This window comes from Diospyros lotus, chromosome 12 (genome assembly GCF_014633365.1).
Source record: "Diospyros lotus cultivar Yz01 chromosome 12, ASM1463336v1, whole genome shotgun sequence".
NCBI lineage: Eukaryota > Viridiplantae > Streptophyta > Magnoliopsida > Ericales > Ebenaceae > Diospyros > Diospyros lotus.
The window spans coordinates 34,397,223-34,409,664 of NC_068349.1; the positions used below are offsets into that span (position 1 = coordinate 34,397,223).

The 12,442-nt window shown below is 37.3% G+C and overlaps 1 protein-coding gene across 1 annotated transcript; it reads left to right on the forward strand.

Moving 5' to 3' along the window:
* Positions 1 to 4,379: 4,379 nt before the first annotated feature.
* Positions 4,380 to 10,340, forward strand: LOC127787433 (ras-related protein RABD2a-like). Its single transcript, XM_052315477.1, has 8 exons — positions 4,380 to 4,547; positions 7,065 to 7,137; positions 8,199 to 8,246; positions 8,336 to 8,383; positions 8,699 to 8,770; positions 8,874 to 9,029; positions 9,134 to 9,237; positions 9,826 to 10,340. Exons 1-8 carry the CDS (start codon positions 4,534 to 4,536, stop codon positions 9,920 to 9,922), a joined length of 612 nt encoding a protein of 203 aa, XP_052171437.1. The 5' UTR covers positions 4,380 to 4,533; the 3' UTR covers positions 9,923 to 10,340.
* Positions 10,341 to 12,442: the final 2,102 nt, after the last annotated feature.

Consider the following 12,442-nt stretch of genomic DNA (forward strand, 5'->3'; position numbering starts at 1 on the left):
CTAAGTAAGGGTATATCATTTAATGCACATATATGTATGCAATGCACTTTCATCATTACTCTATGTTTGGGTCGACCGTACCCAACTGTTGCCCGTCATTTTTACAGTCTCCCTGTCAGACCGAGGTGTATAGGTGCACCATTGGCAAAGTAACGACATCAGTCCCTAATCCCAAACCCATGCAACGTATGATCGTGAATCTCATCATATTCATATGCATATTTCATCATCAGAAAATGTAAATGCACTTTACGTGATGCATAACATACTAAGACATGACAACAAAACATTTGCATGAAACATGATCTTTGGGTTGAACCACCTACCTTAATCACACTTTTCAAAATTTCTTAAAATACGTGCCGATCTAAAAAACGTGCGAATCTCCAAATCCTATAGCCAGAGATCTTTTAATCAATAAATGTCCATGAAATCAATATTTCTGATTTTTCCTAATTTCCTTTATCTTTTCTCCAAATTCCTTCTTCAATAATTCAAAATTAAATATCTCCACAACATTTTTTCTCCAATTTTCCTTTGCAAAAATTCATAAAATCATATTCCTACATTTTTGAGTTTTTCTGGAATTTTCCTCAAATTCTTTTTTTTTTTCCTATTTTTCCTAAACTTATTTTCTCTTAAAATAATACCTCCTCAACATTTTTCTCCAATTTTTCTTCACGATAAGCCATAAAATAATTTTATAAGGAAAAATAAAAAAGATTAAAAAAAAACTAACTTGGCACATGCCCTCACTCGTTGGCACGTGAACTCAAGGCTGGCTGGCTCATGATTGCTACGCACCGGTCGTCTTCCTCAATTTTTCGATCGCTGGCGATCTCCCATACCCGGTTTTCTTTGCACCACTAGATAGCCTCTTTCTAGTCGATCCCTTTGGCACCATTCTTGGCCCGAAACAACCATCAGAGCTATCCCCAAAAAGCTAAAAACAGACCGAAATTGGTCACCACCTTGCGTCTCCGTCCTCTTTCGAAATACCCTCAAATCAAGTTGAAAAATGCACTAAACTCTCTAGAAATGAACCTTATGCACTCGAGATTAAAAGCCCCTTATCCAAAGCTCTAGAATCGCTCTCAAACTCACACGATTGGAGGTTTAGTTGTTTAATGCATTCGGCCTTCTCAACCTTGTTATTTATACTCGATTTCAACGCCTAATCACGCCATACCCAGTCAAATCCATGCCATAAATGCTCGATGATGCCTTACCCTGCCTCAGATCGTGGAAAATCATCACAATAATCTCTTTCCCGATTTTCTGGAAGCCACGGCCATGCCCGTCGTACATTGCTCGATCTCAGCCATTCCCGGCTAATCTTCAACCCACATGCTGCCCAATCAATTCCCCAGGCTGAGGGGCCCATGCTCATACCCTCAGGCGGCTTCAATCAGTGCTGGTCGAAGGTTGGCCAAAGTTGACAGCAACCATCGACGGCCATGGATGCCTCATTCCTTCTTTAACTCTTTTTTTTCACACTTTAGCCTTCTTGATTTTCTATCCCTCTTTTAGGCCTTTTCATGAAGCCTATTTAGTTCCCAAAAATTCATCGACTATCCTTAGGACTTCCTTTTTCATGCTATACTCTCCGAATCTAGATTCACCATTTTTCGGCCAAAATTCAAAAATTATACTTAGGCTCGAAACTTAAGCGAAATTGCATTTGATCGCGAATTCCTTTGTTTTCCCTCTAACCTTCTCACATATCATTTTTATGTAAAGCTTAACTGTCTTTAGGGCCCCGCTGACTTTTCTAGGACTCTCTCATGACTATTCAATTTTCTAAGCTGCTCTTAAGCTGTACCAGAAATCGTTCTTGATTTGATTTCTTTTGATGCTAAAATCTTATTTCAATATGCTCGTTATGGATATCTCTTTTTTTTTTTTTTGGACATGCAAGTCTTGAGGTATTCCCTCTTATCGATTCGATTATTTGGGATCTTTAAACTGTCTCATAGATTTTTTTATCAATATCAATTATGCAATATTTCACCAAATAACATCATATTTATTTATTTAAAACTGGAATATTACAAAGATGGTGTCAATGGGAGGTGGTAGTGGAAGCTACAGAAGTATATGGCAGCGACGAAAGTCGCAGACACAAATCTGGGTAAGAGCTAACATGGTTGGATCTGGGCAGGAGCTAGTATGGTCGGATCTAAGCGTAGTTGAGAGGCGCGACTGGATCTTAGTAAACAAGTCATAGCCAGATCTAGAGGCAATGACGACTGAAGCTGGGTGATAACGGTGGGCACAAGAGTGGATCTGGGCAATGAAAGAGGCACGGTGGCTGGATCTGTTCAAATATGAAGGTCAACGACTAAATCTAGATAGATATGAAGGTTTATGATGGATGAATTTGGGCAGATATGAAAGTCGGCGGCCAGCGGGAGATGGCAGCTACCAAATTTATGCAAATCTAAAGGTCAATTGTTGTATTTGGGTGGATTTGAAGATTGACAGTTGGATTTGGTTGGTGGCAGCTAGATTTGAGCAAGGTGCGGTCGAATCTGAAGATTGACGGTCGGATTTGGGCCAATTTGGTCAGATCTAGGCATCACGCAAAGGAAGTCGGCAGCAACGAAAGTGATGGACAACTACAGTAGTGGCAGATCTTGAGAAGGCTATCGCGATGAACGGTTGCAAAGCGACAGATCTGAAGAAGGCAATGGTGAGGATGACCGTGGGGCAACAGATCTAGAGAAGGCAGCGAGATCTTGTGGTTGTTACGGTAGCGACAAACAATGTAGTAAGGAGCTAGAGGCTGTTGCAGTAGGAAAGTGATGCACATTGGATCTGATGGAGATGTACACCCGAGCTGGTAGAGGAGATTGGCAGCGGCATGGCGAATGCGACATTGAGGCAGCAAGGAGGCCACCGCTGCAACTAAAGTTTGAGTGGGAGCTCTAATACCATATTGAATTAAAGAATTTGAGAGAGCCAAACCCTAGTTAGAGGAAATAAATTTCTCAACAAACAAATACATTGTATACCTATTTATACTAATACTAAGTAAGTCATGACGTAAGTATGACATAAATATAAATCTAACAAATTCAAACCTTTTTTTTGTTTTTTGATAAATAACATATTTTATTGTCAATAATAATCATATTACCAGATCTCTTTTTAAATGGTGCAACAATTTTTTAATTAATAAAACCACTTGTGTATAGTACAATTGAATTCGTAAAGATTTTAAACATCAAGAACTGTTATGATTTTGCCCTCTTTTATAGTCAAAAGAAAGAAATAGAGATATTCTTATATAGATTAAGTTTACTTGTACAAAGTTAGCTAAACCAATTAGGAAAAAGATAAATTTATAATTTAAAATAATAGAATCTCATAATTCATGTAATTCTAGCATTCCACAACCAGATAAGTCCCAAATATATTTCAATCACTATATTGGAATCCAACGATGATGAGAGAGGTGTCAATTTTTTTTTTAACTTAAAAAAAGATAAGAAAAATGTCAGTTCATTAGATATTGATTGGCAACAAAAATAGGGCAATTGTGGTGAGGCAATTGCAACTTTAACAAAATAAGGTAATGACAGGCAATTAGTGTTCCCTTGTTGCATTTAATTATGAATTATATTATTTGTATATCATTTATGTACATCTTGAGCTACACAAGACATATAAATAATATAAATATTCCTCGTTTCATTGCACCTCACCACTTTGGGTGAGAATATTTTAGATATTAGTACATCATTGTGTAGATCAAGATATACACAATGATATATCAATAATATTTTCCTTCAATTATTAGTATCAAAAAAAGAGTTGCTTTTGATCTACCATCACAAGCGAATCTAAATGTGAGCTGCCTTGGGCTGAAGTCCAAAACAACCCACAAAAAAAAAATTAAAATTTTAAGATAGAATCCAACTCAAATTCAGTTTAACCCATCCCCAACCCAGCTCATTCCCAACCCAACCCACCCTACTTTACAATGTTGGATCCGCCCCGTCTACCATTAACATTCACTGACACCCCTTTTAGGTTACAAGCGAATAAATTGAGGGTTCACAAGCAAACAAGTCCTTTAGTGACTCTTGTGATCACTATTGTCATTTTCTCCCTTAACAAATTTCTTTTCTCTTTTTTCTCTTTATCACTTGGGTGCGAGTAGGGCTAGAGCCCAAATAGGTAAAATCCACCTGGGTCCAAGCAAGGAATATTTTCTTATTTATTATTTTGCTATTTAATTTAGATTAAACTTATTTTAATTTTATTTAATTAACTTAAAAAAAAGTTATCCCAAGGATTTAAGAAAAAATAAACAAACTAATTTAACTTAAAAAACAAAAACCGTATTTTTGCATATATTTAACATCCGAGAAGATGATTGTGACGTAAACGCAAACTGCTTCCACAGATACGACTCCCTCTCCCTCTCTCTCTCCCCCTCTCTCTGATACTTCAGAATCCGGCAGTTTCTTGCCGGAAAGCTATAGAAATTCCGGCCAGATTTGACCTGTATCGATCACGATCATAGTCATGACTCCGGAATAGTGAGTTCCGTCGATCGTCAAGTGTTTTTTTCGCTTGTTTCGATTGCGCTTGGATTTTAATATAGGTCACACTTAATATGTGATAAATTTGTCGACCTCGTACACTACCTTTATATTGTCTGTGTTCGGTTTCTAGTTATGCGATTGTTTATTATTGGTTAATTTGATGCTTTAGTCGAGACGATGATTGTTGATGCTGATCTCATCTGTCAACCCTAGATTTGAGAATTATGAACCTAGATCCACTCGTTGTGATTGGATTTAGTTTTGTATTCACTTTGAGGTCAATTGTGTTGTTTTCAATTATTCTGAACCGTTAGTTCTAATACTAAGGTTTGATCGGTTTCAGGTATAGAATATCAATGATACATGGATCCAGAGGTCTTTGTAATGTACATCAGTTGTCATCAATACTAATAATATTGGTGTTGCCTTTGATAATGGACTGAAATTTGTAAACAACACTCACCCAAGGGGAAAAGTTTAGAAATGTTGATACTTCAAAGGTCTAACATAAGGGGTTTTGGGTATAATCTAGATATTGGGATATTACTTGGATTCATAATAACTTATATCTTCTGGATTTTTTGAGTTGCTGCCGCTTGAAGTGCCTCATTAATCAACCTAATTAAGTTTAGGAAAAAGGTCCGGCAGGTGTATGTCATGCATACCATCATTAGTGAGTAGTCCAACATTTAATATCCAAAGCAGTTTAATGGGAAGACAAAGATGGTTGGCCATTCACCTCTTGGTGTGCCTTGAATGTTGCTGTCACCAAATTGTATTGGAAAGTGAACCAATTTGTTCTGTTATAGTTCTGATTTTTAGGATTAGATACCATTTCCAAGGGCTGCAGATTTAAGGAGGGTTGTAAGAGATGTGGATGTGCGCGTGGATTATGCCTTTTCAGTTGGCTCCATTGATATTTTATCGTTAGAGTGGTGTTGATTTTTGACTTAGTAATGTCTCTTTTTTGCGACTACAAGTATAATTTTATCATCTTATGCTGTTCACTCTAATCTCATAGTATAAGTTGTCTTGTGGTGGTTAATGTCATAAAGTCAGTTCTACACTTGGATAAAACCTTGAAATCTTTCTTATGTCGCTCCAGTAAAAGTTTCTGGTTATAATTCCCGTAAAACCTTGGAATTTATCATTGTTTACAATCATGAGCTCACTAAAATCTGGTTGTAAGTTGTATATGGACACTGGGAGTTAATGCATAGTTGGTAGCATGACTATAGATGTATGAATTACAGAGTACAAACTAGTGAAATTTTAGTCCAGGATACTTGTGTTTGTTTTTTTTCTATCCATGAACATAGACATTTGTCACAATCTCAGGGGTAGGAAGGGAATATTAATAAATTACAGTTATAATAATTATATTTATTAGTCAGTTATATTTGTAACAGTTACTTAGATGGTAGTTGTTGTAATAGTCAGTTATTATAACAGTTAGACAGTTAAGGAGAGGGCTATATATGTAACCTAAGGTGATAGGAGAAGGGGGAGGGAATAACAGAATTATCTAGAGTTGGGTTTGGACAATTATGGAATTCTGGACAGAATAGAATAGAAAGAGAGAGAGAGAGAGATAAATAAAGAGAGATAAAATAATAGTTCTGTTATTCCATCCCCCTTCTCTTATCACCTTAGTTTACATATATAGCCATCTCCTTAACTGTCTAACTGTTACAATAACTAATTATTATAACAACATATAACTGAATATTACAACAACCACCATCTAACTAACTGTTACAAATATAATTGACTAATAAATATAATTATTACAACTGTAATTTATTAATATTCCCTTCCTACCCCTGAGATCGTGACAACATTCTTCATCCTTCAGCTCTTGATCATCATCTACAACAGAATTCAAGCCTTAATCCTGTTATGTGAGGTTGGTTATATGAATTCAAGCTCACCAGTCATTTTTATCTATGGCCTTGTCTTCTATAAGGACCTTATAACTCATATCATATTTAAGAGTTCTACAAAGTTTTTCTTGGTTTTCCTCTACCTCAGTTGCTAAATACTTGTTCCATTCCTTACCTCACGGTCATCCAGTCTATTAAATTGTTCTCAATGCTGAAAGGTTTAAGGGTGGTTAAACTTGTGTCTTACGCTCTATCTAGGGTGTATCTCGTGGTTCATTCTTATGTTAAGACATGTTAACTGGAAAACTTGTTAATGGAAATGTAGAACTCTTAAACTGTGTGACTAGAAGGCCCAGAGTCTAAACAACTGATTTTTATGTAATCATTATTATTTATTAGTGAGGTTGTTAACTTTACCTTTTCTTGTGCCAAAAAACAAATAAGTAGAAAATGGGGAGACAGATAGGAATTGACTGAGAATGTGTTTAATCTTTTGTGATATTACTAAAAAGGGCATCCCAGTGCACAAGGATCCCTGTTTTGCGAGTGTCATAATTCTATGCATCCTTCCCTTGCTTTTGTGATAGTCCTGATACCAATTTTTTTTTTTCTGAATTCCCTTTTGCAGTGACTATCTGTTCAAGCTTTTGCTCATTGGAGATTCTGGTGTTGGCAAATCATGTCTCCTTCTAAGATTTGCCGTAAGTTATTGGAATCTAGTTTAAACTGAACCTTGTGAATTGTAGTTGCTGGTGTATCTTTTTTAATGCAACTAAATAATTTTTCTACACATCTTTGGTTCTGCTTTCCTAGTTACTTGTGAAGTATAAATTTATTTGCTCTGCCCATATGATTTGCCATAAGTTATTGGAATGTTAGTTTAAAGTGAACCTTGTGAATTGTAGTTACTTGTGTATCTTTTTTAATGCCACTAAATAACTTTTCTACACATCTTTGGATCTTCTTTCCTAGTTATTTGTGAAGTATAAATTTATTTGCTCTGCCCAACACATCTTTGGATCTGCTTTGCTATTTATTTTTTCACCATCAAAAAGTTATTATTCATGGTTAACTGTATTCATGATCTTCAAGAAGGAAACTGACTCATGCCTGTTGCAAAATATTAAAACACTGCTGCTTTAAACAGTCAGATGGTGTTGCAGCAATCTGCTATGGGCTAGCATAACTGTGGGCTAGCTTTAATTATTGGGAGGAATTGGTTGATGAGAAGAACTGGAAATAAATAACTGGATCTTGTGGTTAAGCAATGGAGGGGAAGAGAAAAGTTGCAGTATCAAATTTACTAGGACTTGAGGATGCAATACCTATACAGACTCCGAAGTTCTTTAATCAAAATAGAACTCTTTAATTGGATGCACTGGCAGTAAATTTTTTTACCCAAATGAGTTACTAGATCACCACACTATGATTGATATAAGATGATGGGTTCAGGTTTTGTGTCTGATTTTTTACACAGACAAATACATCAAATTCAACTCAAAACAAAATCAATGGCCACATGTTATCTTAGCTAAGCGAGGCATCTTTCAATTGATTATTTTTTATCCTAGATTTTAGTTGATCAGCATAGAATGTAATGTATCTCTGTGACCAACATCTATAAAGCATCTTTGCTGCCTGCGTCATTGCACTCATTATAGAAGTTTCTTGGCTCAGATAGAGTTGTGTGCATTTTTGTTGGCTCTACCCTGTTTTAATACCTCGGATTTTGATGGTTCATTGATTCATTTTCTATGTATAGGATGACTCATATTTGGAGAGTTACATAAGCACCATTGGAGTTGATTTTGTGAGTAAATATTACAGAATTGTTAACTTCTCAGCTTGGTTTTACATTTTCAATTAAGTTTTTATGATCTCCTATGTTTTTCCTTGTAGAAAATACGCACTGTGGATCAAGATGGCAAAAGTATCAAACTTCAAATTGTAGGTTTCTGATTGCTTTCTAAATCTTCTCCATTGATCCTCATTTTGTGTTGACTGGCATGGATCCTGCTGGGATCCTATCATTTTATATTGGTGCGTTCCCCTGTTAGAGGGAAAATGGGCAGACATTTTGTTGTACCCAAAATTTATCTGAAGATAGCCATATTCTTCATCTAGCATTTGTTAATGGCTTCATAATCATAACTCTCTTTTCTCTTTAACATTTAACAATCAAATGCATGCTCATCTTTCTTGAGCTGTTGTGTTTTATCCTCTTTGGAAATCACTTAATTTGCTTCTTTAAATTACATGCAGTGGGACACTGCAGGGCAAGAACGTTTTAGGACAATCACTAGCAGCTATTACCGTGGAGCACACGGTATCATTGTGAGTTTTTTATTAGGAAAAGTTATCCTGTTAGCTAATTGGTATGTCTGCATAATCCTTCTAGCTTTAAGACTAATTTGCCTTTCTGTGGATTTTCTTATAGGTGGTTTATGATGTCACAGATCAAGAAAGCTTCAATAATGTCAAACAGTGGCTCAATGAGATTGATCGATTTGCAAGTGACAATGTCAACAAACTTCTTGTTGGAAACAAGAATGATCTCACTGCAAATAAAGTTGTCTCTTATGAAACAGCCAAGGCAAAATGACCTCTGTGCACTTGAGTATCATATTAGTAACTTGAAAAGACATTAGACTTGCCTTAATAAGATAGATTCAAACGTGTTTATTTCATGTCTTTTAGGCATTTGCTGATGAAATAGGCATTCCATTCATCGAGACCAGTGCAAAAGACGCAACTAATGTGGAGCAGGCTTTCATGGCTATGGCTGCTGCAATAAAAAACAGGTAGGTGCTACTGTAGGCAATTTTTTTGTTTTTATCAATACAAACAGAAGTAACCATGCCGCAAGCTTTGCCACACAGTTTAACAATTTTCTGTGAAAAATGATTTCTTTGTAAATGCTGAGTTTGCTACCAATTTGTTCCCGAATCTTGTGGCGCTGGTGGGAGTGGGGATTACTTACCTCCTGAGGAAGGTCAATGAAATGCCCTCTCGGGAAGTTAAAAAGGGCTTAAGTGAACTCATTAATAAATATCGGGTTTGGTTTTTTCACCCTTCAGCTCTTATTTTGTTCCCTCTCATTTCGTTTTTGAGATTTGGTAGCATTGGGGTGGCAAGCCCAAAACCAAACTCAAACCTTATCATATAGACAAAAGCCGAAACAGCAAATTTATAATAAGTAGGCTGGTCAGTTAGGCGCATAGTTGAAACCCAGTACTATCTTTTTTTTGCAATTGCTGTGCTCTATTTCTGTTTCCATAATTTTTTGATAGGCCTACCAGTACCATCAAAACTGATCAACATTTACATCTGATCAGTTTCTACTCTGCTTTGCATATTTTGAGTACAAATAGCTGTGTTTCTGATTTCAGGATGGCAAGCCAACCGGGCATGAACAATGCCAAGCCCCCAACCGTTAATATCCGAGGACAGCCTGTCACGCAGAGCAGCGGTTGCTGCTCTTCTTAAGCAAAAGACCAGGTCCTATTGCACTCTGCGTAGGCTGATGCTCCTCCATAGCATGTAACAGACCGTGATCGTAAGGGAAAGCCTACTCTTAACTCGAACTCGTCCATCATCTAGGTTTACTTTCCGCATGGTGCTCTCGAAATCTTTTTAATCCTATTATTTGGCTAAGAAAGCATGTAGAAGCATTCGTTTCAAAATTGTTCTTTCTGTTTTATATTCTACTTCTAAGTACAGCTCTTCATGGTTCAGGAGTGGCCAAAAACCCGTAAATAGTTAGGATTGAAGTGCAAAAATATGTTTTCTGTTTTTATAGCCCATTTAGTCAAGTGAAGTGCATTCATATTGTAATTTAATTGATCGAACAGCATTAGCAGTTTTTCATTTATGATGAAAAGCTTATTTGAGGTGACGAACTCAACAGTAGGATTGATCTTGATCAACCTCTCCCCAAGTACTACTGAAGTTAATGCTGCTATTTTTTGGGTCCACGACTCAAATTTGCATGGATGAGAACAGATAATTAAACAAATGTTGTGAAGATTAGAAAACGGTTCCAAAAGAAAAAAATTGATCAGATTTTATTTGAACTGACCAATCGGACGACCTGCCCCAATTTGACTGCGCCCCCAACAGTCGCACCGGACGCATTATTAGTACGTCAATCCCTGAGAGAAAGCAAGCATGGTTGCTTTTTGAAGATCGGCCACTTGCTTGCCAATGAGAATCAAGAGGTTTTTATTGTTAAATTTAACTTAATTAAATTAAAATTTCATTAACATTACATGTGATGTAAGAAATGTCCGAACAAAAAAAAACATTAAAATTATTTTTTTTTTAAAATTACATCAATTTAAACTCCCTTGACTTTTATATTTCCAAACCTAATATTATCTTTTAAATAATTAAAATATCTTTATTCATCTCTTAAAAAACTCTAGGTTCGCAATGGAATCGTCCATCTCAGACCTAGGTCTAAATTTGTTGTTCATCAAGATTCCAAATAAACATGATATGGCAAGAGGATAGGGATAAAAAAAAAAAAAAAAAAAGGTAATATATTTAGAGGTAAATTAGTCTTTTTGCTTTTCATTTTAACAAGGAAACTCTTTTTAAGTGTAATTTTTTAAAAATACAAAAGAAAAAATATAATTTATTGGTGAAATTTACTTGCCTTTCTAAAACCACAACAAAATTTCCATTCACGTGACAAACCACAGTGAAGTTACTTCTTTTTCAAACATTGGATATTATATTCAAAAGATTTTAAGATTTTCATCCCCCTTATGTTACAATTCTGAAACCATAAATACAGGTACGTACACATTTGATGAACTAATTTCACGAAAAGGACTAGAGATACAAAAAGATGTCTTAACAGAACACTACAAGTAGTGACACTATAACGCAACAAAAACCCAAAGGGAAATTCTATCCCCAACCTGTGAAATTACTCTTCACAACTCACCCCATGTAAAATCCTCCACTAATTTTAAAATTTCAATTTTAACTCTAGCTGTAGCAAAGAGGAGAGAGAGAGAGAGAGAGAGAGAGAGAATGGGTCGGCTGCCATGGCCGACCCACACACACCATTCGGCCATAGTAGCGACACAGAGAGAAAGAAAGAGAAAAAAAAAGAGAGAGGGGCCGACCCCCCCCCCCCCCCCACATACACACACACACACGCATGACCGCAGTCATGGCAGCCGCGACCATGAAACCTAGCCATGGCAACAGTCGGGGAACCTAGCGTTCCCCAACTTGGGGCGATGGTGGCGGTATCGCGGTTACCATCATCGTGGCTGACGAAGGCAGCGATGCTGCCATCGTCGTCGAGATGGGGAGGGGTCGAGGCGCACCTCGCGGTGCAGGGGTTTTAGCAACCCCCACATCACAAGGTGCGAAGGTTTCTGATGGCCGTGGATAGGTGTGTGTGTTGGGCTAGGTTCCATGGCCGCGACCATGCTGTGTGTGAGTGTGTATATATATATGTGTATAGGTCGACTATGGCTGACTCCCTCTCTCTCTTTCTTTCTCTCTGTGCGGCTTCCATGACCAAATTGTGTGTGTGTGTGTGGGTCAGTCATGGCAGCCAACCCACTCTCTCTCTCTCATATCTGCTACAGCTGGGGTTAAAATTGAAATTTTAAAATTAATGAAGCATTTTGCATGGAGTGGATTGTGAAGAATAATTTCATGGGTTGGGGATAGAATTTCCCAAACCCAAATTGGTACTTCCCAACTAACCTGTAGCAATTTCTTGTCGAATGAACTTGTCAAACACCATAAGAGGAATATTTGGTCCACTCAGTGTTCGAAAATTCGGCCTAGGCGTTGAGCGGCAATCGGCCGCAACGATTTAGGGCTACTCGGTAGCCCTATGCGCCATGGTTGACTAATCGGGCCGCGCCGCCGCCTAAGCAGACCAGGCGGCGCCTAACCGCCTAGGTCGCCACAACCTGGGCCACCTAGGTCGTGCGCGTCTTGGGTCGACCTTATTTCCCCTTCTCTTTCTCTATTTCC

Excerpts from the sequence above, each read along its gene's own strand:
- LOC127787433 (XM_052315477.1), top strand. Across the intron at positions 8,247-8,335 it reads GCACCATTGGAGTTGATTTT|AAAATACGCACTGTGGATCA; the intron begins GTGAGTAAATAT and ends TTTTCCTTGTAG. Across the intron at positions 8,384-8,698 it reads AAAGTATCAAACTTCAAATT|TGGGACACTGCAGGGCAAGA; the intron begins GTAGGTTTCTGA and ends AATTACATGCAG.